The 26891-nt window shown below is 42.0% G+C and overlaps 1 protein-coding gene across 5 annotated transcripts in view; it reads left to right on the top strand.

Annotated features, from left to right (window-relative positions):
- Positions 1-25663, top strand: part of LOC310948250 (protocadherin alpha-C2-like) — a gene marked incomplete at its 5' end in the record, with an annotated part of 169067 nt that extends 143404 nt beyond the window's left edge. For 4 of the 5 annotated variants that reach the window (XM_083915313.1, XM_083915314.1, XM_083915312.1 and 1 more), the window contains 3 exons: positions 10164-10228; positions 13427-13512; positions 22546-25663. In XM_083915313.1, coding sequence (XP_083771439.1) covers positions 10164-10228; positions 13427-13512; positions 22546-22853 — 459 coding nt within the window. In that variant the 3' untranslated portion in view covers positions 22854-25663. Of the gene's footprint in view, positions 1-4160; positions 6747-10163; positions 10229-13426; positions 13513-22545 lie in introns of those variants that run through there. The other variant, XM_083915315.1, reaches the window with a different exon arrangement.
- Between the last annotated feature and the right edge of the window lie 1228 nt (positions 25664-26891).

The following is a 26891-nucleotide window of genomic DNA, read 5'->3' as shown; positions in this document are numbered from 1 at the left end:
GCCTTAAAATAAGGACATAATGAACTTGAACCAGTAGGTGTACTCAGTATAAACTCTGAGAGCCCGCATGTGCATATTCCCTGCAGTCAGTCCATCTGTTTATCGAAGCCCTTGATGGCTGATTCATGCCATTTAAGAATAAGAGGAAACAACAGCAAAAGATGCTCTGACATTCATTCAGACAAAATAATTTGGCCTTAGATAGCATTTGTATTTTATACTTGTCTTTTATACCGCCTGTGTGTGCGAGCATGCATGCCTACAGGCACAAATGCCCTTTAAATTTGCATGACTGCCTCTGTGTATATATGTGTTGACTGAGGGAGTGATGTAAGGAGTTCTGCTTCATGATAGCCCCAGCCGTGACCCGTTTTTCTTCGGATCTCTGCTGTCATCTGACTCACTAAAGTTGGGGGATTCCAGATAACAGACTCTGAGGGGAAGTAATATGAATGGCTTTTAGAGTGGTCGCTTACAGTATTAATGAGGTTGAGTCTTAGTGAAGAGAATGTTATTAATATGGTGGCCATCTTGCATAATTGATTTAATTGGGGTGTTATATTCTAGAGAGAATTAACAAATAGGGATCTCTCTTCCCCATATCTATCACATGTCTACATGTATAAAGTCAGCTGTTCTCAATCACATTTAAGTCTTTCAGTCTGCAAAAGGAACGGGATCTTGTGTTTAAGACCCCAATATGCAGACAGATGGCTCCAACTCTGTCATTGTTGGAAATAGACTGTGTTTGACAGAGGCGCAGCTGGAGAGAGTAGGCGATAAAAGATTTGGGAAAGTGATTGAGCAATTGGAAGGTGGGGCAGGGGGCATTGAGTTGATAATGATGAGAAAGAAGTTCTGACAACCTGTGTTTTTTTAAGTAAAGATACAGTAAACATAAACACCACTTAGACAATTATCTTGTTGAAATCTGTGTTAGCTGATGCATGACAGCCGTCTGTCTGCAGATGTAATAATGGTGATAGCTTTATCTGTAGCACCCTTGAGTAAAAAATGAAATAAACCACAGCTCAGTAGCGTGCAATTAATGCTGAAACAGATGGGCATATTTGAAACAGTTAAGAGAGAGCTGTAACATATCCAACACGCTGGAAGAGTAGAGGAGAGGAGGATGAGAATGAGAGAGACAGGTGCAAAGGTCAGGTGTAAATCCAGCTCTGTGTTTGTTGTTGACACGATAAACGTTGCCTGTTTTCATTTTTGTGTCACTGCCAAACACAGAAGTCCACATGTCCCACCGGGAAAATCTGCTAAATGTCACGGTTAGCGTGGCAGACATACATAGAACCATCAGAGACCGTTGAAAGGCCCTGGTTGAAAGAAACTCTGTGTTATCACTGCTGCTCAGTGGGATATAATGCAGAGAGGACTAAATGCCAAACCCTCTCTTACTGATGAGTACAACATGTACACTTTATTATTTTTTTGATAGAGTAAGAGATGAACTATACCGCAAATATTATCTTTTATAAAAAGATTGTATGTAGAAAGTATTTTTGTAAGTAGCTATTAATTTGCCTTTCTTCAACTGACATTTGGCTGCTTGTCCAACTCCCCATTTCACCACCTCCTCCTCGTCACCTTGGAGCGTGAAGAGTCACTCTTTATCTAACAATCCACTAGCAGCATCCGAGTGATTCACTGCCTTCTCCCTGTCTCCCGGGAGGCCAAGCGTTGTCATCGCCGTGGGCAGACTGGGCGTGGGTGAGAGTGGCAGCGCACCAGGAGAGGAAAAAAGATTATGTGGGTGGTGGACGCTCATGATGGCCCAGTGGCTGGGGTGAATCCAGAAGGCTTGTATTCTCACAAGGCCACTTCTTCATGGCATATAACTTGTTTAAAGAGCGGTGATGGATCACTTCAACACAGCTTTAATGTTGCTACCGTACTGCATGTATCATTGTTGCTTCTCAAACTACTCTGATTTATATGGTGGCTCTTCAGGACCAGTTTACGCGTAACTGCAAACATTGAATTTCAGTTGATTATGCTTTCCGCAGTCTGCACTTCACTGTTGCAATAAAATTGAATAGTGTCAAAAGATCTTCCTTTTCTCTCTGTCATGTTGACGGTAAGGTCTCATCCAATTATCTTGAATCCAATTTGAACCTAATTTAATTGAGGTACATGGGTTTTGAGGCCAGAGTAATTACAGGACAGTCAGAGCAGGATAATTTGGCCCTTAATGTCACCACCTGCTACACCACACATGTGCTGTTCAGACCGCCTGCAGGTTGAGTGGAATCTCATAGTGCATCTTGTCACCTGAAACTAAAACACGTTTATGGACTTGTGATGTGCTTTGGTAGCGGTCGGCTAATATATCCTATATTATGTGAATTAAGGATATAGAGCTGATGACCCTCCAAAATGTTGCTTTTTTAAAGTGCTGTAGCAAATACTGATGTGGTTACTTTTAGAAAATTCACAGTTTATGTGTGCATAACCATTATTGCCTGTCAAGAGAGGCCAGGGTTCTATTTTGTGCCAGATGTGGAAAGAGGTCACGACTGGAGCATCTTGTATATGACCCGGTTAGCATCGTCACCAGTGAACATCCTCATAACATCATAGGATTTGGGTTTTTTGTGGGAATTAACCTGTGTTGCAAAGGACTCTGCAACACATGTCCAATAGCAGTCTATAGGGCTGGATGATATGGCCAAACTCTTCTATCCCAGTATAGGTAATTTCATTTCTTGATAATGATATACAGTGTATCATGATATAGCATGTTTTCTGGTATCTTAATAAATAAATAGGCTTTAAAAATAAGTATATTTTTGTATGGGAATTAAGTACTTGACAAATAAAAATTTTGATATTTGAGTATGTTCTCATTTTATTAAAAACTTTAGTGCAAAATGAACATAACATTCAAGGATCTGAACGTAAAGCGCTGTCAAAATTATGCTGATATTGCTGTAATACAGTTTGGATCAAGGATTTTCAACATAGAAATTATATAGAAACATATGTATGATATACATTTTATATCATTTTGACAATACATATCGCCATATCACCCAGCCCTAGGTCTAAGTGCACATTGTTCTCAGCTGTCACTGTAGGGAAAAGTGATATGATGAAGGAATAGAAAATATTTTTGTGCGGACAGAAGTCCCCAGTGTCTCAGCACGCACTTAACTTGTAAACAGACACAAGGTGAAATAGCCAGATCCTATTGTTCTCATGGCTGTGTGGTTAAATACAGGGAGATAACCCCCTCAAACACATTCCCAACTCCGCCGCTCAATCCACCTGTCACGTCTCATCCCCATGGCTCAAATATAACAAAACACATTCTTTAGATTGGCTAATGCAAATCCAAAGTCATCCATTACGCTAAACATTACTGAGACTTATCAAGCGTCTACGCACGGAGCGTTTTTAATTAGTTTTGTGTTTATCTGTTTCCTTTTATTGTCAAAATATAGCCTGCATTATAAATCCGCTTTTCCATTTGGCTCGAGTGTGCCTGAATAATTGTGGGTTTGCATCAGTGAGGACATTCAATCGCCAGGCTGGCTCATAAATCAGTTTCCCGGTGCACAATGAAAAGGGCGGTGGCACTGACAAAAAAAGAAGGACGATTGTGTCGAAATCTTCTCCCTGAAATCAGCGTGGCATTGGCCGCTCGGTGTAGGGCGTAAAGATGTCTAAATATATAAAATCTCTGAGTATTTTTTCGTCTTTTGTGTTTCTATTTTTTTTTTCATGAAAACGGTGTATGATCTTTTTTTTTTTGCTTTTTTCGGAGGTGCTGAAATGCAGCCAGCATCGTTTGAGCGAGTGGCTCCCCCACCCCTTTTGCCCACAGACACCATCGCCACATCGCAGGGAGGGGGGGAGAGAGAGAAAGAGAGGGGGGAGAGAGAGAGCAATAGGCAGCCTCAGTGAAAGGAGTGAGCCTTGCTTGTAGGATAGGAAAAAAAAATCATAAACAGCACCCAGCACAGACAAAGGAAAACATGGATGCACAGGGTACATTTCCCTTTAAACAGGCACCAGAGAGGATGCGGTGGTTGTCCTGCACATAGTCGGAGATATGCACGGACTATTCCCTTGTTTTTAATGAGGCGGGTGGGCACGCACAGCAAGCTGAAAAGGCGGAAAGATCTCTCCAACCCGTCCGCATATTTTGCCTGCCTGCGATGGCTGTGACGGCGAGATGCTGTTACAGTGTTAATGAGAATGTGCCTTTTTCTTTATATCTGGTTATTTTCGTACTAAGTGGCCTTACAAATGCACAGATTCGATACTCCATTCCGGAGGAGTTGGAGAACGGGGCACTGGTCGGTGACATTGTCCGAGATTTGGGTCTGGACCTGAGGAAACTTTCCACGCGACGAATCAGAATCACATCGGACAGTGGACGGAGATATTTCACCATCAATCACAAAACCGGGAAGCTGGTGGTGAGTGACCGCATTGACCGAGAGACCATTTGTGAATTCAGTGGTACCTGCTCGCGCAACCTGGAGGTGGTTTTGGAGAATCCGCTGGAGGTGCATAACGTGGAGGTGGAGATTTTGGACGTGAACGACAACAAGCCGCAATTCCCTCGAGATGAATATCAGCTTGAGGTGTCTGAGTCCGCTCTCACAGGGTCGCGCTTCCACATAGAGGGAGCTCAGGACCCGGACGATGGCTCCAACTCTGTGAAGCAGTACCGCCTCAGCCCGAACGACCACCTCACCCTGGACTCCATCAAGCCCTTTTCCAATAATAAGCTCATCGAGTTTATTCTCCAAAAGCCTTTTGACCGCGAGCAGATGCCCTCTCATCAGCTAATCCTGACAGCAATAGATGGAGGCACCCCACAGCGAACTGGCACGGCCAAAATCAATGTACGCATCCTTGATGCCAATGACAATGTACCAGCGTTCAACAGCTCCGTGTACAAAGTAAAATTGTACGAAAACTCTCCAAAGGGTGCACTTGTGATCAAGTTAAATGCAACAGACCCTGATGAGGGCTCAAATGGGGAAGTTTTTTACTCCTTCAGCAGCTACACACCAGAAAGAGTGAGGCAGATGTTTTCCATGGACACAGAAACAGGGGAAATTAGGGTGAAAAACAATATAGACTATGAGGAGACAAACTCATATGAAATGTACATACAGGCTATGGACAAGGGCCCAGCTCCTGTGGCGGTTAACTGTAAAGTAGTAGTAGAAGTTTTGGATGTCAATGACAACATTCCTGAGATCGTATTGTCTTCGCTCTCGAGCCCTGTACGCGAGGATGCCCGGGCTGACACGGTGGTAGCATTGATCAGTGTGAATGACCGTGACTCTGGAACAAATAAACAAGTTACTCTGGAGATCATGCCCCATTTGCCTTTTAAGATCAAGTCTTTCCGGAACCACTATACCATCGTCACATCCGCTTTCCTGGACCGTGAAACCATCTCGTCCTATAATGTAACCGTCAACGCTGTGGATGGAGGCACCCCACCCCTTTCATCTCAAATGACTTTTAAAGTGGACGTCGCGGACGTGAATGACAACCCGCCTCGTTTTGAACAGACATCATATACTGTTTATATTACAGAGAACAATGCTCCCGGTGCACCTCTCTGTGTTGTTAAGGCCACAGACGCGGATGCTGCAGAAAATGCACGCATCACCTATACTGTCCTCAATGACAACAACCATGGTATACCTGTAGCCAGCTACGTCAGCATCAAACCTGATAAAGGTGAGGCCTATGCCCTGCGAGCCTTTGACTTTGAGAAGCTCAGAGAGTTTCACTTTCAGATTAAAGCCCAGGATAACGGTGTGCCTCCCCTCAGCCGTGTGGCCACAGTGTATGTTTACATTATGGATCAGAATGACCATGTACCCAGGGTAGTCTACCCGCCAGCCAATGGGAGCCGCACCACAGAGACGCTGATGAAAAATGCGGAAGCAGGAGCGTTGGTGAGCAAGGTGACAGCATGGGATGGCGATGCAGGGCAGAATGCCTGGCTGCTCTTTGTCTTGGAGCAGACCAACACAGACCTTGACCTGTTCAAGGTGCATGAGTACACGGGTGAGATCCGCACCACAAGGCGCGTCATTGAGGACAACTCCACCTCATTCGTTCTGACAGTGCTGGTGTACGATAATGGCTTACCACCGCTCTCCTCCACGGCCACCATTCATGTGCATGTGATGGAGCTGCCACCGAAGTTGACCCCTGACCCTAAGCGCATCATCAGACCCAACAGCCCCCTTATGTTTTCCAACGTCACCCTCTACCTCATCATTGCCCTGAGTGCCACGACCTTCGTGTTCCTGGTCACCGTCTTTGTGCTGGCCATTGTGCGTTGCCATGCCTACTGCACCCAGCCCGGCTCCTGCTCCCCATGTTGCATATCCAAGAAGAGTGTTCCAGAGGGGGGCACCTCAGCAGGTGGTGGTGGGGGTGGAGGAAGAGCTGCAGGTGGAGGAGGTGGAGGCGGAGGTGGAAGTGGTGGGCAACCAAATGACAATGTAGCCCTGCGTCGTGACCTCAAAGTGGAACCGCATTATATTGAAGTGCGGGGAAATGGGTCTATGACCAAAACATACTGTTACAAGACATGTATGACCGCCACATCAGGAAGTGACACTTTTATGTTCTACAACACAGGGCGGCCGCACAGTGGCACCTGGGGCTCAGGCTACGTCACCAGCCACAGCGGACAGAGCCAGTTATTTGTACGGCGTCTCAGTATGCCAGATGCAACTGCCATTCAGGTGTGTGTCTGGTGTTATCTCTGTTTGTTATTTTAGATTGCCTCATAACAGTAAATGACACACAAGCCATAAAAGGAAAATTCTCAGAGAGTTATGGTTCAGGTTTTGCTCTAGGGCGGTGTTCTTGCAGTAGGATTGCAGCTGACATTTACGGCTGTGGAGCTGTTACAGCTTTTCATCTCCTTTTTCTGCTGTGTGATGTTTTAGAAAATATATTTTCTTGCTACTTTTTCAGACAGATGCTTATTCTAGTACAAAGTGGCATGTGCACATTTATTAGGTATTTCCATCCAAGATGTCTTTGAAAAAAAGTTAAATTGTATGCTCCCAGGAACTGCTTATGTTGCTTAAACTAATTTATGTGTCAGTGTCTATCAGGGTGAAGAAAGAGCTACCACCATTGTGTTTATGTTTATTCTTCAATTGCGCATTACCTTTAACTGTCTTTACATGACGTGCCATTTATGTTAAGGTCTGCATCTTTGAAAGCTGGCATACACAAGTGTGGGTAGTTTCTCTGGGCTGTGTTTTTATTTGAGTGGGTGCCTTCTGATTTGCTGGATGTGGTCGATAGTTCCTTTGTGTGTGTTCCACACTTGCTAAAGACCAGTTGTTTGGTGAATCAGAGATGTTAAAGTGCACCTGTCCTCCACAGTTCAAAATATCATCTCAAGAAGTGTCCCTTTCGTTCTCTCTCTGCCATCTTTTCAAATCAAACCAGTAGATTTCAGTAGCTTGTTCACCTATGACCCCACACAGCCAGTGTTATTTGTCTACTGTGGGCTGTGTGCCACAATATCCAAGTCCAGTATGTCCAGGGGGCATTCAGTGGTCATCTCTATAGAGAGGGAGAGTCTAGAAAATAGTACAGATTTCACTAGATACGAGGGCCACCAGTCCCACTGCACCAAAATATCCTCTTCTGGTCACGTACCTCTCTGGTATTGAGCAGTAAGCCAGAGTGTGTGAATTGGTTAAGAAGGCAGGCATGATGCAGAGACTGTGGCTGAGTTTCATAGGTTAGAGCTTTATTTCATTGCATTTTCCCATGTGAAAGATTCACCAGAGTTCTTTGCATAATTTCTTGTTGTAGTAAAACAAACAGTCTTATTAGGATAAGAGGAACGTTATTTGTTTTCTACATGAACGTGTTTGCACCAGAGCCTCTCAGGGTCTGTCAATGCAGTGCAGAAAAGGATATTAGAGGGAAAAATGGGATAAAAAGAGGAATAAAGAACTGTCTATGGTAATTGTTCTCTTATCACTTGACATGTTCCTCATTAAATGCCAGTCATGTTTGTTCTTGCTATGTTATTAACTGGCAGCAATGTGTTTCTCAGTACTGTGCACAGATAGGCTGGCTCCGCACAGATGAGGCGGGGGATGAAAGGTGATTGGACAGTGTTGATGGCGGAGGTGTGAGCTCTGTATCCATGCTAGGAGTATTCACTCAGAGGGAGAGGGAAGAATGGAGAAAGGGGCAAGAAAAGGGTTGAGTGGCAAAACCAAAAGCTTTCTTTATTCGTTGATTCCCAAAGTAAAGCCAGGGAAGGAAATGAATACACTAAAAACCATTCGTTTTTTTTTTTTTCAATCCACTTAATTTGGTTTCTCTTTTTTTCAAATGATGCAACAGAATGCATTGATTTCTCATCCTCAGTATGTGCCCGATTTGTCTTAGTTTGTTTACATTTATTGTGTCTCCCTTCCTCTTCCTTTTGGACTCAGACTGCAGACATGTTTAGTTTCCAGATGCTTGTATCTAATGTGTGTATGCGCTACTGTGTGTTTTCATTTACCCCCATAAACACCATACGGCCAAACAGACCTCTCCCTTCGGCCACTTCCATGCCGGAACAAGGCAAACGTTTAGTAGAGCCGTTTAGTCCCATTTGTGGACAATCTGGCCTTATTTTAATGTTTATTTGTTGTTTTTTTGTCTCTCTCTCTTCTCATGTGTTCTAAAAAAGTGAAATTAGACAAACAGATTTTGTTTAGTTGCATTTTTAATGGCATACTAACCTTTTTTCTAAACTATCGATCTAACCACTGATTACTTTTTGACGAGTGATTGTCTTCAGATAATCGAGTGCACCCTTAGTTTTCAGTATGGATAAGTGTCTTCAATGCTGCAGTGCTGTATCCCTGTAGACATTCTCCTCTGTTTGAATGACTCCAGGAGGAATACAAGGCCTCTCTCATTAAGACCAAATATTGGATTTCAGGGGTGATGAATGCCCACTGCAGACTCATAGAGGTCAATGCAGCTTCAGCCGCAAGTGAACATCTGTCATATTTGAAAGGAAATGAGATTGCAGATGGGTCTCTTATGAACTGCATGGCCAAGCACATAGAATTCAGTGTTCTCACCCAGATTGGTTTAGCTCTGTCAGTGGTTTAGGTTAACATTAGAGAGAAAGGAATCTCATCTCAGTTTTGTTGTCAGGTTAAGTGCACATTTTGCTGCACTGCTACTGAATTTTAGTCCTCTAACCACATTTTGTCATGTTGTATGATGATGTATCTTTATATATTTATGATTATAGAATTTACTATAAGCATAAAAAACTCAGTTGTATCATGATACGATTTCACAAATGAATTGCATCACTGGCAGACAGGCAGAGGTTGCAGTGGAGCGGTGTCCCTTTGTGCCTGTGTCTCTGTCTAGATGCAGGGCCGTAGGGGTTAATCTGATATCTGCCCTTCCCCCTTCTTCCCCCACCTATGACCTTCACAGGAGTGAGATGAGGAAGGGTAAAACGTAGACCGAGCTCTGCACAGTTACCATGGTGAGATGTGTCAGACTTACTCAGGCAGACTGTGCAAGTGACACTCAGGTTTTGATCAGAGTTAAGAAGATCTAACAGGGAGAAGTAACTCAACAGCACAGGAGAGGGGGTGGTGCAGAGGCAGAGGAAGGGAGGGTGGTACAGTGAAAAGGAAAAATACAGCAGACCATGCAGGCTTTCAGAAACCATCATCTTGCATTGCTGAAAAAACATCTTGATATTTCAGTAATTTTGTGAAGACACATTTACACATTTGATAGAGTGATAGAGAATGTAGAGGATTGGAGGAACAGCATTAGGGAGACAGCTGTTGCTTTGAATTGAGTCTGTGTCACAGTACCAGGGTCAGTGGGTCGCTGGAGTGAAATCTCTCGAAGTCATTTTTTTCAGTGGGCATGGAGAAGAGGGTGTGGGGATTTAAGGAGTGCACCTACAAGCTTTATTTCATCACTCACTTCTCTCCAGAAGCAGAGGCAGGCTGTCACTGCTATGACTGTATGTGTGACTGAGTTTGTGTGTTTGTGTGTGTGCGCATGCACCAGCAGTTCTCTCCATGACTTATTAATGAGACGGTATTGGCTTTCGCCTGTACTTAAGACTCAATTCCTTTCACTCTCTCTTGCAGCCCAAAGTGCCGAGTGCAGACTGGAGATATTCAGCCTCCCTAAGAGCAGGAGGAGTAATGCAGAGGTAAGCATCCCATTTTTTCTGTCACTTTGCAGTAAGTATCTCATCGTACCTCGCCAGTCACTTCCATCATGTTTTGCCTAAGACATGTACACTATAAAACCACTCGATAGGATTTAAGCAAATGGCCAGATCATCGACCATTCTTCATTAAGACTACAGAAATGGTTGTAGTATGCCATTGAGGTATACTGTACATTTAAGTTGTGAAATCATATGAATATAGAATGACATTGATCTGCAAAACTATGTAAAATGTAGTCATTCTTCTGTCAGTGCAAAGAGAGAGAGAGAGTTCAAAGCCCTGTCATTCTGCAGTGTATAATAATGTTATACTGAGAAGTAATTCCTTAAATCAGTTTTACTTTGTTGAAATGGAATTTAAAAAAAACCTCTACATGAAAAGGATATAGAGTGACATGGCCACCAGGAAAAAATATAAATGTCTTGAAAGCCCTGACCATCTTTGTACCACAGAGCAAGGTAAGGCATTTTGGTACATTCATTGGCCTATTCCAGTAAAGATGTCTGACATCATCTTTGCTGCCAGTTGTTGTTTAGCTGTGATTACAATGCTGAGGGGAAAGGGGTGGGGTATCAGTCTTTTCCAAAACAGAATAGTTGCCTTCTTACTTAACCCACTGACCTTTCGATTTGAGTTTACGTACATCACTATACATTATTTCTATTAAAAAAACATCTTATTGTAATAAACAGAAATGATTACTCGCATAATGATCATTGAATGTTAAAACTGGGAGAAGCAACAAAGTGAGGAGAAATGCGTTTGGAAATGGCTCAGTCAATATTGCCATAGACAGATGGAGAACTGACAGGAGGGAAGGGTAAACAGAGAGGAGGTCAGTGATGGATGAAGGGCAGGTGGAAAGATGGCCCCTCGAGGACATGGGGATTGCTGCAGGACCAAGCCGGTGATCAGATTACCCATAAGACACTGGGTTATTACCTGCTGTTGTATCAGATGGACACGGCCAAATCCAAGGTGGTGCTAATGAGATGTCTACATCATTACAAAAAGTCAGAGACTTAATGAGTTAGCCATGATATCTCTAGCTATCTACCTGGCGTCTATCAGATCCATCTAATCTATCCACTTTCGATAGATAGATATTGCACAGATGGATATATTTGAGACACTAGCCTTGGTCATAGACACTATCCCTTGGTCATAGAAAATATTATTAGGAGACACACTCATGTGGCTATGGCAGTGTTATGGTAGAGACAACCACTTTAAAAAATCGAGTGGACAAGTGTTTCACAGCTCCAAACAAACAACATTCTTCTGTTGCTGCTCATCGACGTGAGTCTCCTGAGGCCCAAGTGTATATCAATGTGTGTTACAGCATCTGTGTACTGTGACTACTCATACTGCAAATGTGTATTAATGTGTGCACTCTGATGTCCATGTCAGATTAATAACTGTGTACCATCTGAGTATCATTAATGTTACACAGATTCCCTCATAATTACAGCTGGATTAATGAGCCTTAATGTGCTTGTGTGAACCAGTCTAACACATTTTCTCGTGATTCACTGTCTCTGATGTGTTTTAAGTTGACTTTCCCCCATGTCCCATGTCCCATCGCCAAGCCTCTCTAAATGTTTATCTATAATCACAGCGTGTATGAGAGATTTTGAATATCACACCCAAACATAACGTAATGGTACTGACCTATTTAATTTAATTTAATCTCTGGTGAAATGCACATTCTTAATTGTAAGAAGCTTAGGATGTTGTGTCTGGGTTTATTTTGTGATCATCGTAGTTATGATTTGAAAACAAATACTTTTTTTCCTCATGGGAGTGTATAAATTCTTGAAAGTGATGAGGAAGCATATGTTTAAAAACAGTAGGACAAGATGAGATGGTGAGGAATGAATGAGAAGGACCAGCATTGGCTAAAAAGTGTATTATCATCCCAGTGTTTGCCATTAATATTTGATTAGCGTACCTTGATGATGCTGTTGCTAAGCAGCATCTAAAATGGCCTCCATCACCAAATCATTTTTGTTCTTTTTACAGAACCACTGTACGCAGGGAACTGCATATTCATACATATTTTAACTGTCTTTAGCATTAAATAAACGACAGACTTGTGCTCTTATTTACACAATTATATTTCAATATTCCCTTATTCCCAAGATCTTTGATCTAAAGCCTGAAAACTTTATTGATGCCTTAGTGGCGCACACATTCCCTCAAAGAAAGACCTGCTCACACAGGCCTCAGTAAAGGTTTGAAGTAAAAAACTAGCCGACAGTGGGGAGAAGACTGGACAGATGGAATAAATTGGATCAGCAGCAGGGAGAGATTGAGAGTCAGAGTAGTGGTTTAATAATAACAATTTTGGTTAGTTATGTTTCTGCCTCTGAACACAGTTTATGAACAAAATGAAGTCTAGTGGCATCTAGTTGAATCTGCTGCTAACAACCAGCAGCTTGAAGGTAACTATTAAATGGTTGGTGTAGTCAAGTCATATAAACATGATTTTATATTATATTTACATATATTCATCATTAGGGTAATGGCTTATGGCTCGGCTGCTACAGTGTGTTTGTATAATTTAGGCGAAGCGACCTTTGTATCATATCAGACAGCAGTGGCCCTTTGTAGAGATACACATTTTACCTTGATATTCATGAAACATCTTATTGCCAGAGCTAGAAAATATATAAACCTTCCCTTTTTAACGATTATTTAGAAGCAGTGAGAGAGAACTGTGGTTTGTTGCAGCATTTATTTTGCTATTGCTCACCACTACAGAGAGTGTGGTGTTTAGAGTCGAGGGGAGGGTGGCGAAATCCCACAGAGTGTGTGTGAAAATTTAAGAGCCGCCATCTGTAATCCATAATCCAGAGGAAAAATTAGAGTGAATACTGAAATCCTAATCTGAACATCACATTTTCTGACAGTCCCATACACAATACTAAGGTTTGAATTGGTAATATTGTGTATTTTAGGAAACATATGGACAAGAAATCATTAAATATGTGGAATTTCATATTTAATGTGTTATTATGTCACGTGAAACAATCATAATGTAGAGCTTCACAAAGACTTAAAGTATATGAATGAATTCCTTCTGTTGTGCAGTTTAATTTGGCATGGTGTAGTATAGTGTGAGAGAATACCTTTTCTAGTGTGTAATATGTGCGTGTTTGGTTTTTGTGTTCCAGCTCAGTGCACATGGAAGAGTCTTCAGTAATGCAAGGAGCCCAAGGTGTTCTGGTTCAGAACTGGCCCACAGCATCCAGTGCTGCTGGTAAGAATCAATCTCTCACCTAAACCAATCACAATTAATTTAAACATTAAACAAAGTAAGAGGTCTGCTTGACACACATGGACCCAGTCAAGTCCTAAATGTCTAATATAGTGCCAACCACCTAAAATCTAGTTCAATGGATTTCTGTGCAACTCATGCCATGACACAGGTTCAGACAAAACCATCTTATACCAGTAACTGTACGTTCCCAAAGAGCTTATCAAACCACAAGAGAGTAATAAAATGAGGAATACAGAGGTATCAGCTACTAGATCACCTCGACCCAGTCTTACCACTTCCCACTGCTGCAAGGAGAGGAAATGACACATGCTACGGAGGCATAGATGAAGATCTTTGCTTTCTTTATCAGTAAGGGAGACAATACAGAGAAAAAGAGGGCGAGAGAGCGCTAATAGTTGATTGGATTATCTGCAAGATGTTTACAGGGACATAAGCCACTGAGCCACAAAGTACAAACATTAGAGAAGAAGAATAAAACGCAATTACATTCTCTCATCCATTAATGTGGATCTCTCTCATTCTGTAGCTCTTTTACACTCACATAGATAAATATTAGAGGTTGGTGACATGGGGAATACATTGTATTAATCTTAAATTTTGTAATATATTTTTAAACTTTAAATAATGTTATAGAAGATATAGACAATTGAAATGTCACCGTGCATTGCATTCAATAAGCATTCGACTGCTTTGCAGGAATTGTTTTTCAGCATTTTAGCTGCAAGACAAGCAATTGAAAATATGAGTCAAATTCACTCATGTTCAAAACAGAATAGTAGTTATTGGCAGTGTATTTCCTGTGAAGCATCTGCAGGGAAGGGACACACATGGAAGTGTCAATTTAGCTTGTTGCTTGCTAACTGTTAAGTCTAAATTTAAATTTAACCAATTTAACCTTTCTCTCATAAAGATCATCCTTATTTTATTGATGACAGGAGAGAGCCGCACTCTGTGGCAAGTCGCAAGAAGTCACCTTATTTACAGAAGACAAAACATTTTTGGCTATATGACCTTCATCAGGGAGAAAAGACCTCACCGCAAAGCACTGCAAAGGAGCTTATTAGAAATCAGTCTTAGATGAATCTCAAGGATGGGAAAACTGGAGCAAAACCAAACTCTAAATGACAGAATACTCAATGCTAGATGACATTTCACGGACATTGTGATGTGAATGTCATTGCATATGATGCCATATTCCTGCCCCTAACCAAGTTTTCTGACCAAAGATGCACTGCATACACAGTGTCAGCGCCCTATGTGCACTTTCCTCATGATGACAGGGAGGTGGGGTCAAAGAGGATTAAGAGTGAAGTAGAGAAAAATGAAGGAATAGGTGGGTGAGATAACCAGACAGGAATATGTACAATGAAAGGACTGGAGCGAGGACGACAGTTTCATTAAGTTTAGATAAATAGGGGATTTGTTGTAATTAAGAAATTAGAGATGGCCTGGCCGGGTGTCTTTTATAGACAGGAGGTGGTGGTGGGCTGGGCAGGCAGACAAACTACCCACACACTAACTACTGTCTCTTCCAATCCACACGTACACACACAGCCTCCTCCACTCTGCCATTGATTTGTTGCCTTGGCTGAGGACTTACAGCCTCCTGGCACTTCAAAACATTAGAGATAGAAAGATAGAGAGACAGAGAAAAAGAGAGAGAGAACAGGCAGTAGTGACGTCTTTAGGGTGGGTCAGTGGTAACGAGATCAGCTGGTGAGGATTTAAGGTGGTCTAATTAAGCAGCGACAGTTCGAGAACAACACTGTGCACAGGCTAACTGTGCTTTGACTAAAGGCTAACTGTCCCTTCTTTGTCTCATTGTTAGCCACGTTAAGATTGGGAACTACAGCTGAGGGCTAGTATACTAGCTCTAGGTCAAATTTAAGAGTTGGATTAAGGATAATTCTGGGTTAAGAATGTCAGATTATATGAAAGACATTTTTTTCTGAAGCTCCCTGACTGGAGGACAAGATTATGAAAGATTTGTGTTCTGACTTTGAAGTTGGTTCTGCTCATGTCATCATGTCTCAGAAATGAGAGGAATGGAGATATTGATTCAATGTGGCCTGTCACGTCACTATGAGTCACTGTCTGTGCTATTTTTAACTAAATCATCTTGTTTGCAACGAAGGCTGTGGTCCTTAGGTGGGGAGCAGAAGTGTATGTGAGTTTGGTTTGTTGAGGGAATTGCTTCAGTGTGGGTGTTGTATCTACAGGGTTATGTTTTGCCTCATAGTCGCTTTTTTCGCTTCGAAGCGAGACACCAAGGTACAGCCGACAACGCCCCTGTTTTTTTCTCCGCTCTGATTTACAGCGGGTGGATTTGTGTCTGTGTCGCTTGCATCCTGTTTGGTGTTTCAATGTGTATGTGTACTGTATGAGCACTTGGCTTTGTTTTCTACGTGTGTTTTGGCTGTCTGCTTTGTGTGCTGCTCCTGCTGTGACAGATGGACCATGGCCCACGCCCAGATTAACAGACCCACATTAATGAAATCAGGGTTCTGCTTGCTCTCTCTCTGTTTCTCACTCCCTCTATGGCTTCCTCCTCTGTATGTCTCACTATTTCACAACTCTGTTTCTAACCCAAGGACACATGGATATGTAAGGAAAACTGTGCAATATTGGGAGAAAGAAGCAAGGGAATAAGAAATAAGGCAGAGAGGAAGATAGTGATGCAATTAACATAAACTGTTTTCGGGAGGGAGTGACAATGAGTAAATCAGAGTGAATCACTGAAGCAAAGTCCGCAAAGGAAAGAGAGAAAGCTGTATGGGGCTGCTGTTGCTAGGGGAAAGTGGTTAGACTAGATGGAGAGAGGGAGGGAGAGCTTGCAGCATTATTCTCCATCAGCACAAGCATTGTCACCATGACTCCTACCAGTGTCTTACTGCTTCACTGGAGGATGTAGTTTCTACGGCAACCATTCATGGCCGCTAATATTGGCAGGAGAGATAGGAAGGATGGGGGGCTGTTATATAGAGGGGTGTGCAAACATATGGTGTGGGACAAAAGGTGCTGAAGGAGGCGAAAAAATTGTGAAGGGAAAAAAACCATACTGGCGTCAGGTAAAGGACAAGACAAAGGGAGGTGTCGGTTAAAATGCATGTTGGTGAGCAAATGCTAAAACAGAGCAGAGGGGGGGGGGGGGGGGTGATAGCATTAAAGGAGAGAGGGATGTCTTTGGAAAGTAAGAGTTCAGGGTAAAGGGGTGTCAAGGGAAGAAGAGAGCAGAGGAATGAGTAACAGAAGGAGAGTGACCTACATATAATGGGGCGGTGGTGTACTGCAGAGGTGGATGCAGGTTTACTGTTTTCTGTACCACTCCAGATCACACACACACACACACACAAGCACACCGAAACATATACACAGATGAGAGAGAAAGACGGGTTTGATTAGAGTTAACAGTAATCAACTGCAGCGGACACTTGTCAAGGCAAAAATAGACTCAAGGTTGGAGGCAATATGCCAAGAGAAAAAGGTGGACAAGAGGAGACTCTACTGATGATTTATCCTGAATCATACCTCAGGACTTGACTTTATGAGCTGCTATGTAGCATCTAGCACCATGGCCTCTTGCATTTACATTCACTGTATTAGTCTCATCAGCAAGGCTAGGTGTAACAGTAGTGGATAAAAAGACAGAAAAGGCAAAGAAGAGATAAACAACACAGTTTATTCAATTCAAGCCTATATACCTCACTTTAGAGATGCACTCTTTTAGTCAAGGTGAATATGATATGAAAAGATTTTTGGCACAATCGAAAAGGAAAGGTAGAAAAGTCTAGAAGCTGTCAGAGACTTGTTCACAGTTTCTAAATCCCTCCGCCCCATCTGTTTCCTGTTCTCGACTTCAGATATTTTCTATCCTTTATTGTCACTTTTTTGTTCTTGCCAGCTCTCTCCCTCTCTCTTTCTCTCAGGAGAATACATTTTTTTAATCATCATAGCAACTACACATACTGACATATACACACACACACACACACACACACACACACAGATACACAGATAACAACTAAGACTACCACATATACACCTACATTCAGTGTTATTTTTAATTGTGTTAAGCCTTGTCACTCGGGATTGCTTGTGTCCACCATCTGCCACATGATCCAGCTGGGAGCAGACAGCAAGGTGCTCAACCTGGCATGAAACCCAAACACACCCAAACACACACACACACACACACACACACACACACACACAATTGTAAACTCCGATTTACTACTACAATTTAACTTGTAAAGGCATACTTAAACTCTTAAAACCCCTCAACCAGCCATCATTCATGTAGTTTTCGTTATTTATTTCATGCACTGTTAGCAGATCTGGGAATATATGGTAATTTATGCAGGCACAAAATGTATTCTAGCACCACCCAGGCATAGCAGTGAAAACACAGAGACATGAATAAGAATTAGGTTTAGAATAGACAGCCACATCACATTTAGTTGTTATCACTATGAGCACACACTGCACAGCTCACTAAAACAGGTGCTTTCTTGAAGAAGGGTGTGGCCTCAGCTGACTGTTTGCTATCATAACAATCAAAGATTTCTCACCCCACTGCAGTGTGAAAAAAACAGAATTGCACCTTCAGGACGTTTTAATCCCTTTTCCCCCGTCCTCCCACCCTCCGTTTTTATGGTGAGCATCGTGTTTCATATCTGCATCCCTGCACTTCCTGGCCCCCCTTCTTCCTCCTCCTCCTCCTCCTCCTCTTCCTCCTCAGCTAGTTATGTAACGCTGCACTGCGCTTCTGCCCAACTGGCCGATGGCAGGTCGAGACAAGGGGATGAATAAAGTAGACGTGGCAAAATGGAGCTTGTGTGATTTAAGTGGCTGTGAAATCCTTGGGCGGCAACAGGAGAGCGATGGGACACGCAGAGATGCTGGATTAAAGCCTCCAGAGATCAAACTCAGGGGGAAGATATGGAGAAAATCACAGTCTGTAATGCAAATGTATTGATAACAGTGACTTGTGTCACTATAGCATTTAAAATAAAGAGGGTTTCAAATGCTGCTAGTTACAGAGAGAGGGAAAGAGAGAGGGAGAGAGAGGGAGAGAGAGAGAGAGAGCAAGAGAGAGGGAGAGAGAGGGAGAGAGAGAGAGGGAGAGAGGAAGAGGGAGTGAGAGAGGAAGAGGGAGAGAGAGAGCGGAAGAGGGAGAGATAGAGAGAGAGAGAGGGAGAGAGAGAGAGAGAGAGAGAGAGAGAGAGAGAGAGAGAGCTGGGGGCATTACAAACAAATTACCCATCCTTGTGTCTAACGTGCCTGGTAACAATCACTGACAGACAAGCTGTTTAATAGCCAATCACATTAATGTTACCATAAACACTGATGGGCCTGATTAAGACTTGTCAATAACTGGGAGGAACGGGTGTTGGCTGGCTGAATTTTTCACGCAAGATTAGATGAAAGGTCAGGGGAGATGAGCGAGCGAGAGGAAGGGTGGCAAGGAAAAGAGAAGGAGGGAGGTTGTGCAAGTGGAACAGAGAAGAGAGGAAGTTTTGCTCTGCAACAGCCATTGACAAATCAGATTGAAGCAATGGCTGTGTGGAGATCAGTGTTTGGGTGAAGTACGTCTCTTGCTGTCGAGAAGGAAGAAACGCAGAGAAGAAGGGAGCAAATAAATTGAGAAAAAGACATACAGCACAAGGAGACAGATAAAAGGGGTTAAATAAAGAGGAGATGGATCTGCAACTGGCTTCACATTCCAAATCATGTACGTGTTGTTAGAAAAGTTTTTTTTTTTTTAAGTAGAAAAGGAACCTCCCAAAGCAGCGAAGGCTATTATGATATGACCTTTTCAGTTACGGAGTTTAACACAGCCTACGACTACAGTGTGTCCTATGATTTGTCCTTTGCATTTTTTTTATTCCAGCATAAGACAGTGACCCTTTTCGCGAGAGAGCCCTACCCTGCCTTGCCTTACCCTTTTCCATCTGTCTGCTCTCAGCATGACTCATCACTCTCCAAGGTTTTGTTTTGTTTGTAAATATAAGTTTGCAAAGGGGCACTGGTGTCTCTTCAAGTTCCCATAGATCATTTCTTCGAGCCGAGAGAGTGGACACAAGCAAAGCCTCTTTTATTCTGTTTCTGCCTTCCTTTTGATACTATAGAATCAGGGTCATGTGTTGTTGGTAGAGATGTTCCGATACCTTTTTTGCCTTCCCGATACGGATTCCAGTCCCCGGACTTGCTTATCGGCCGATACCGAGTACCAATCCAATACCAGTGCATTAAGCGAAATATGTAATTATTTATTATGTTGTTATTTATGTTACATGATTGCTATCATTGTGTTTGGCCTGGCATGAACAAATACATTACAGAGAATGAATGCAAGAGAACGTTCTTAACAGTCAGTCATAACTGTAAAAGATCATAAATCAGTGCAAATTTTAATGATGCCAGCATTTTAGGCAGTATCTAAGGCATTTACCATAGGGGTATCAGTATGGGATAAACTCTACTGCTTAGGGAGTTAGTTGAGGACTTACTAACTGGGGGAAGACTCATATTTGTAAGGAAATTATTCGAGATCAAGAACTGGACACAGACAGCAAGTTGACTTCTTCAGTTGAGCTGGGATTTAATTCAGCTACAAGGAAATGCACCAAGACAATTCCTCAAAGCAGTTAATTTGACAAATAACACAGGTCACCATTTATAGGTAGCCACGTCTGAAACTCATCTACCTTCTATGGGCCACCTGTATGTTATATGTAACTTACTCATATATATATATATATACACCATACTTAAGTATATATACTTACTCATATTCATGGAAAACTTTCCTAAGGGTTCCCTCCATATTTTAGGTTTCAATTCCTTGAACTCATAAACTGGTTACTACAATCAGAAGTGGAACTATGCCAAAAATGGTGGATACAGATAGCCATTCCTGACACTAAAACCTGATGCATATAATTAATCATAAGATAAACTTAAGTGAGACTAGGCTATAAAACCTACAGTCTTGTAAATTAATGTGACTCTAGCTATCTCTGTGTCTACATGTGCAGGACTCAGTGGCTGGATCGAGCCTGTCCTGTCCTAATCTTCTCAGTTGCTTTGTCAAATTCTGTCTTCTCTCTGCGGCTCTTGCAGCTGTGTTGTTGCAGTTGGTGAAAGCATGAGAGTTTTTTGGGGAACAGAGTCGAATACATGACCCACCTAATTCTTGTACGGTGATCCCAGTCTGATTGCTTGAATATATCTGAAGGAATTAAACATGATGTTTAAAATGACAAATCAAACTAGTGCTGCAACTTTTTTAATAATTGATCACCCTTCTGATTATCATCCCAATAACCAGTTAATATCTTGGTCTAAAAATGTAAGAAAACAGTAAAAAATGCCGATCACATTTTGTCCAGCCAACAATCCGAACCCCAAAGCTATTCAATACGCAGTGGTATTTGTTAATCAATGTATTATTTCAGCTGTAATTCAGACTAGCTGTGTATGTTTAACTTCACTCATACAAAATGTTTTGATGCAGTGCCATTGGCTGCTTTGACTTGGGCAGTTTCCCTGCAGAAGGAGGAGCTTTACAGCAGTGTGTGCCTCTATGACTGATTAGGATTGTATGCTAAGCAGGAGATGTCATGTTTGCCATGGATTTACTCCATGAATACTTCACTATGAGCAGATCTCACTGAGAGTAATTATGGTAAAATATGGAAGCATGCGATAAAATTTAAAGAGGGAAAAATATTGGAACACATTATATTTGAGAAGGGAACTAATAAACTCCACCATATTACAAATTAAAGTTTATTCATGCCAGTGATTTATGGCTGAATTGATCAATCATCATCTTGCATTTTTATAACAGTGCAGTGCAATATTGTAGCAGCCAAACATATCAACTGCATAATGATGCAATGGATAATTAAGGTATACCATGGTCACTTTAATATTTTCATTCTCTATGTCCAACTATATTTAAAATGACAGTTCATTTTATGTAAGAGTTTTAGCCTGAAGAAAGCTGAAACCGAATATACAGTGTATATTTTGAGGCTGGCTGGGTAATAGTGCAGTAAGATAAGTTTGGAAGATGGTATTCTTTGCCCTGGGTACTGCATGAGGTCAGGCCTCTTCTTCCAGACACTGTTACTTCTGGTTGGATGGAGCCCTGCTCACTTAATCTCCCCTTTGGAAAGAACTCAGAAAAGGAGTCCGAGAAATAAAAGGAATATGTGAGGCAAGTAGGTCATCGCTGTGAGGAAAGAACCAAAGTGACGGGGTCTTTCACTGGTAGACTGTGCTTAACATAAATATATTGCCACACGTCCATACAATGAAGTTAAGGACATGATCCCTCTTTGGTGCAAGCTGGTTGCTAATGCCTCCCTAAATACAGTTACACATGCCATCTACTGAATACTCATGTGTTTGCTTTGCATCCACTTGTGTTGCTTCTCATGCAAAACATTTCAGTTCTATTCCACTGAAATGCTTTTTTACCTTTTGCAGCCTTTAACGTGATGATGACATCAGACAGTGCCATGGATGTTGCTTTGGCCAGGAGAGAGCCTTTGATTCATTGCCCACTTAGCACCACACACTAACCTCCCATTAAGTTCAACCACCTCCCACCTTTTATAGCACGTCAAGGCCTTTCCTCTAGAAATTCCACTCATTATTGACCGATTAGATTTTTACAGTGACTGCAGTGGATGTCAGTGAACTCTCTTTGCAGTCAAAGTTTTAACACAGTAGGCCTGATTTATTTATATAAAAGCGCAGGAGAGATTTTTTTTTATAGCCACTCAGGTGCCATTCACTGGGGTATGTGGTGATACTAAACAGGGATGCTGAGGTCATGAATAATATCTATTTATAGGGAGTGTTCCCCAGTGTGTCTGAAGAATTGGGCTTTTTACATTACTGTCCAGTCTATGAAAATCATTTGGTAGTTTTAATAATGTCTGTGCAGGCAAATAGATTGCAAATAATAACCCATCATCCATCTCTTTATGTTTCTTTCAGATGCTGAAGGGGGAGAAGTGTCCCCTCCAATGGGTGCCGGCGTAGACAGCAACAGCTGGCACTTTCGCTATGGCCCCGGTGGTCCTGGCGCACCCCCACAGCACCTGAAACCTGGCGAGGTTCCCCCAGAAGCCTTCATCATCCCTGGTTCCCCCGCTATAATATCCATCAGACAGAACCAAGGAGGAGAGGACGACAAGAGCGATTTCATTACCTTTGGAAAGAAGGAGGAGGCCAAGAAGAAGAAGAAGAAGAAGAAGGAGAAGAAAGATAAGAAGGATAAGGGGAAGGATGATGGAGATGAGTAGAGCAGAAAAGGAAAATGGCAAAGAAGAAAAGGGCGTTGTTAAAACAGAGGTACCAACCAAAGTCCACTCGGGGGGAAAAAAAGGTGAAAACTATGATAGATTTTCAAATTTCATTTTATTACATATTGTCACTATTGATTGATACTATTTTAAAGAACCTGGCCTTACCAAGATTTGTTTTACCTTCAGTCCCTTACTGAGGTAGATTATTGATCTTGCCTTGACAAACAATAAAGTGATTGAATTTGCTCCACGCCCCATGTGCCTATACACCCTGAGTTGACTCATGACAGTGATCTTTTCCAATAAGGAAAGACCACTCTTTGCCCTTGTCTTGAATTCTCCTTTAACCCACTGGGCACGTTGGCACCTCTGTCTTACCTCCTCCCCAACTGATGTGTAAACCATTTTCTATGAGAGAAGACAAATAACTTTGTACAAGAACAACAAAAAGCTCTGTGCCAGCCAAGGAAAAGAAGAATGACAAAGAAGATTGAGACAGATGCACGCCATCTGGAGCTGGACACACACTACTTGTAAATAGCACAGGAGAGAGTCACTGAAACTAAGGCTTACATGACACTGCTGCAGATTCCTCTGATAATTACCAACGGTGTTTCCTGAGATCTCAATGAAAACACATGCACACATACGCATGCTCACACATTCAAACATGCATACACAAATACACATACTTACAATGGCAAAGTACACATGGAAGGCGTTTGAGACCTAGAGAGAGGGAGATAAAATCAACTGACATCAAAGAAATGTGCTTCAAACAAGACACTGCAAGCTTTTTGCCCTGCACAGTCGCCTACGCGGTGCGCATGTGTACATTAACTCTCTCAGGATGGAAGCAGCATCCTTTGCAACCACTCTGTATTTGCTCACTGCATTTGAAGGACACAGAGAGCTTCATCTCCCGCCAGAACCCCAACCGAGGAATGCAGAGAGGACCAGAAAGCTGGAGAGATGGGAGGATACCTTACATTCTCCTAAGGATCACAGAGGGCAGAGTCCAGCAGAGCTGGCTTGTGACTATGCTTTCAGTCAGTGGACTCTGATGAAAGAATACAGAATATTAGGAGAGTCTTGAGATTTTGATAACACCCTCTCTTCTCCCCCTGCCGCAGCAAAAGCCTCATGCTTTCTGCTTTGAATGTTTGGTAGCAACCAGTCCTTACCTGATACCTTGAGTTTACAACTGCTCACTTGCTTGTACTTGTACCCCAAGCTGCCACGAGCCGTCCTCTCCTGCCCCAACTGCCTTTTTCCCCCAATGCTCACCCATCCCACTGACTGCCTCTTCATGTAATGATGAAGTTTGTGAAGTTGTTAATTTTTTCTCTAAAGAGATTCACTATTACATACTTCTGCTTTTTTTTCCTTCCTCATAGCTTTAACTGCTTTCTGCGTTTCATGCCCACCCCCATTTACCCTCAGACACTGCCCCAACTCCCCCCCCACCCCTCCGACCCCCTGCTCAGGTTCGATTCTGGGAATGGCCTGCTCTGAACAGTGTGGTGTGCTGAGAACAGCATGGAGTAATGTGGATGAGGCCTGGGGAAGTCCAGTCGGAGTTGTACGCCCTGAACTCTTGTCAGATGTCTCTCTAAGTGTACAATGGTTCAGTGCTTTTAACTTGCGAATACCAATAGTACACTGTTCATGTCCTGTGTGTAGCCACTGATGAGAGGGGACCAGGTGGGATGAAGCAGATTACAGGGGTGGAGGACTGGGATAAAGCGAGGAGAAGGGTGCTGTGGGCTGGCCTTCCTCCTCCATGTGCAAGAGATGACAGCTGTTCTCCAAATTGATTGTTTAGGATTGGTGAGTCAGATATTAGCTTTTATTTACGCTGCAAATGTAGCGTAGACTTTTCATAGATTGTCTCTGCATTAGTAATTGAAACCTGCTAAAATATGGGCATCTAAGGATTCCCATCCCTCAGCTATATCCCACCAATCCCCTCTCAGGAGGTTTTGAAAAAAGGGCACACTCATGCCTCAAGACCTGCTTCTGTTGGTTCCCCTTCCCCTGCCTGTAATTTGTTGCCATGTCCCCAATGTTTTGCGGCTCAGTATGACGTCACTCCATTAAGTGGCTGCTGCATGTACTGCTCTAAGGAAAACACATACTATATAGAGATATATATATAAATAGATAGATGGCTATGATTTTATTATTTTGTATTATCATTTTTCTTCATTACTCGCACAGGAGATATTTGTATGTACTTCTGTCTGCCAAACATCTATGTACTACAATCTTCACGCTCCACAGATGTTGTATGGCATCCACTAAACCTCTTTAGATATTTGTAAATGCTATAGTGTGATACCTTTCAACGCAAGTTTATTATTTTTATTTTACCAACTATGATTTTTGCTTTTGAAAACAAGCAAAGCAAGAAAAAAAGAAAAAAAATCACTCTCTGTGTCCAGCTTTGACATGACGATCTAACTAACACTGTATTATTGTAACTGAAATATGTATGATCCTATGATGAGCTATCACTTCCCTTTCACTCTTAAAAAAAAGAAAAAAAGAACTGAAAAAAAATTCCAGTGTATAAAAAGGTATATGTAGTGTATGCTTGTGTTTAGTGAGCGTTCATGCTGTCATTCTTTCCCAATGTATGGTGGTGAACTATGGTGGCAATGTGCTGTCCTGAATGGACTTGCCCAGATCTGTTGTAAAACCCTTTTTTTTGTACACCCGCTCATCAACTGTGACAGTGAAGTAGTGAATTTCATTTATTTCATTTATTTTCTGATTTTTATTTTATTTTACCTAAATGGATACAGTGGTAATGTGTTTTGTTTATAAATCACTAATAAAGTTTTCTTTCTTAAAAATAAATGTGAATTCCTTGTTTTGGGGATGTGTGTGTGTGTGTGTGTGTGTGTGTGTGTGTGTGTGTGTGTGTGTGTGTGTGTGTGTGTGTGTGTGTGTGTGTGTGTGTGTGTGTGTGTGTGTGTTGTGGGCCTATTAATTGACTGCTGGAGTGGAGTAGAAAAACAGAATATGATTGAATTTAGATAATATATTTATTTAGGTTCGTATTAAAATGGAAGGTTTTTTAATACAGTGCAACTGTAGTTTTATAAAGATTGCTGCATAATGAATAGGAGTATTTTAATTAAAAGATGGCCTCATGTAATGAAAGCCTTAATTATAAATCTGTATCAGACTTGTACTTGTTTTACAGAGGAGGCTTTTATCTCGGGAGAGTTAAAAAAAAAAAAAAAAAAGGGTCAGTGCAACACTCCAGAAGAGTGGGAACAAATGAATCCCTAAGAGGAAGAAAGAGTGCATTGCTTCACATCGGTGAGGACAAGACTGACAAACTATCTATAGGCTGCTCTCCTCTGTCTTATACACTCATATCACACTTCTGTCTCTGCACTGACAAGCACTCAGAGGAGAGACAAAGGCAGAATGAATTGCCCAGCACAGATGCCTCATTTCTCCTTGTTGAAAGCCACGGTCACAGATGGTCCAACCAGTCCCCTGGGAATAGAAGCTTCCAGACGCAATATAATTTAATAGAGTGGCTAAGTAGATTTATTGTATCCCATTGGGTGAGTTTGTATAAAAAAATAAGTTCAGAGCCAATCCAGAGAGACCACAATCAGTCAAGCTGCCCTGGATAAAATGCAGCATTGATTATCAATACTTTAATCCAATCATCTACTGAGGCAGCCAGCTAAAAAGTTTCCTAAAAGGTCATTCAGAGCTCTGGGAACTATTACAGATTTACCATTTTGTTGTTTTGTTTCTCTGGAAAAAAACAAAAATTCAGACTTATAGTGATGTGTTTGTGCATTTGTGTGTCTTTATATTGATGCTGCTCTTGAAATATTTAGAATTAATGAAGTCTCCAGTTTTGGCTTTTATCTTGCATCAAAAGAAGAAGTAGCTGTGAGAGAGGTTCAAAAGTTCATGAAAATGCCACATCTCATTTTTTGTCTCTTTCTGTACAGGAGATAGGAAGAATGTTTCCATGGTTACTGCTATTTTCGTGGATAGTCT

The sequence above is a fragment of the Echiichthys vipera genome (genome assembly GCF_963691815.1).
Source record: "Echiichthys vipera genome assembly, chromosome: 6".
In the NCBI taxonomy this organism is placed as follows: Eukaryota; Metazoa; Chordata; class Actinopteri; order Perciformes; family Trachinidae; genus Echiichthys; species Echiichthys vipera.
This window is presented reverse-complemented; position numbering and strand designations above follow the sequence as displayed.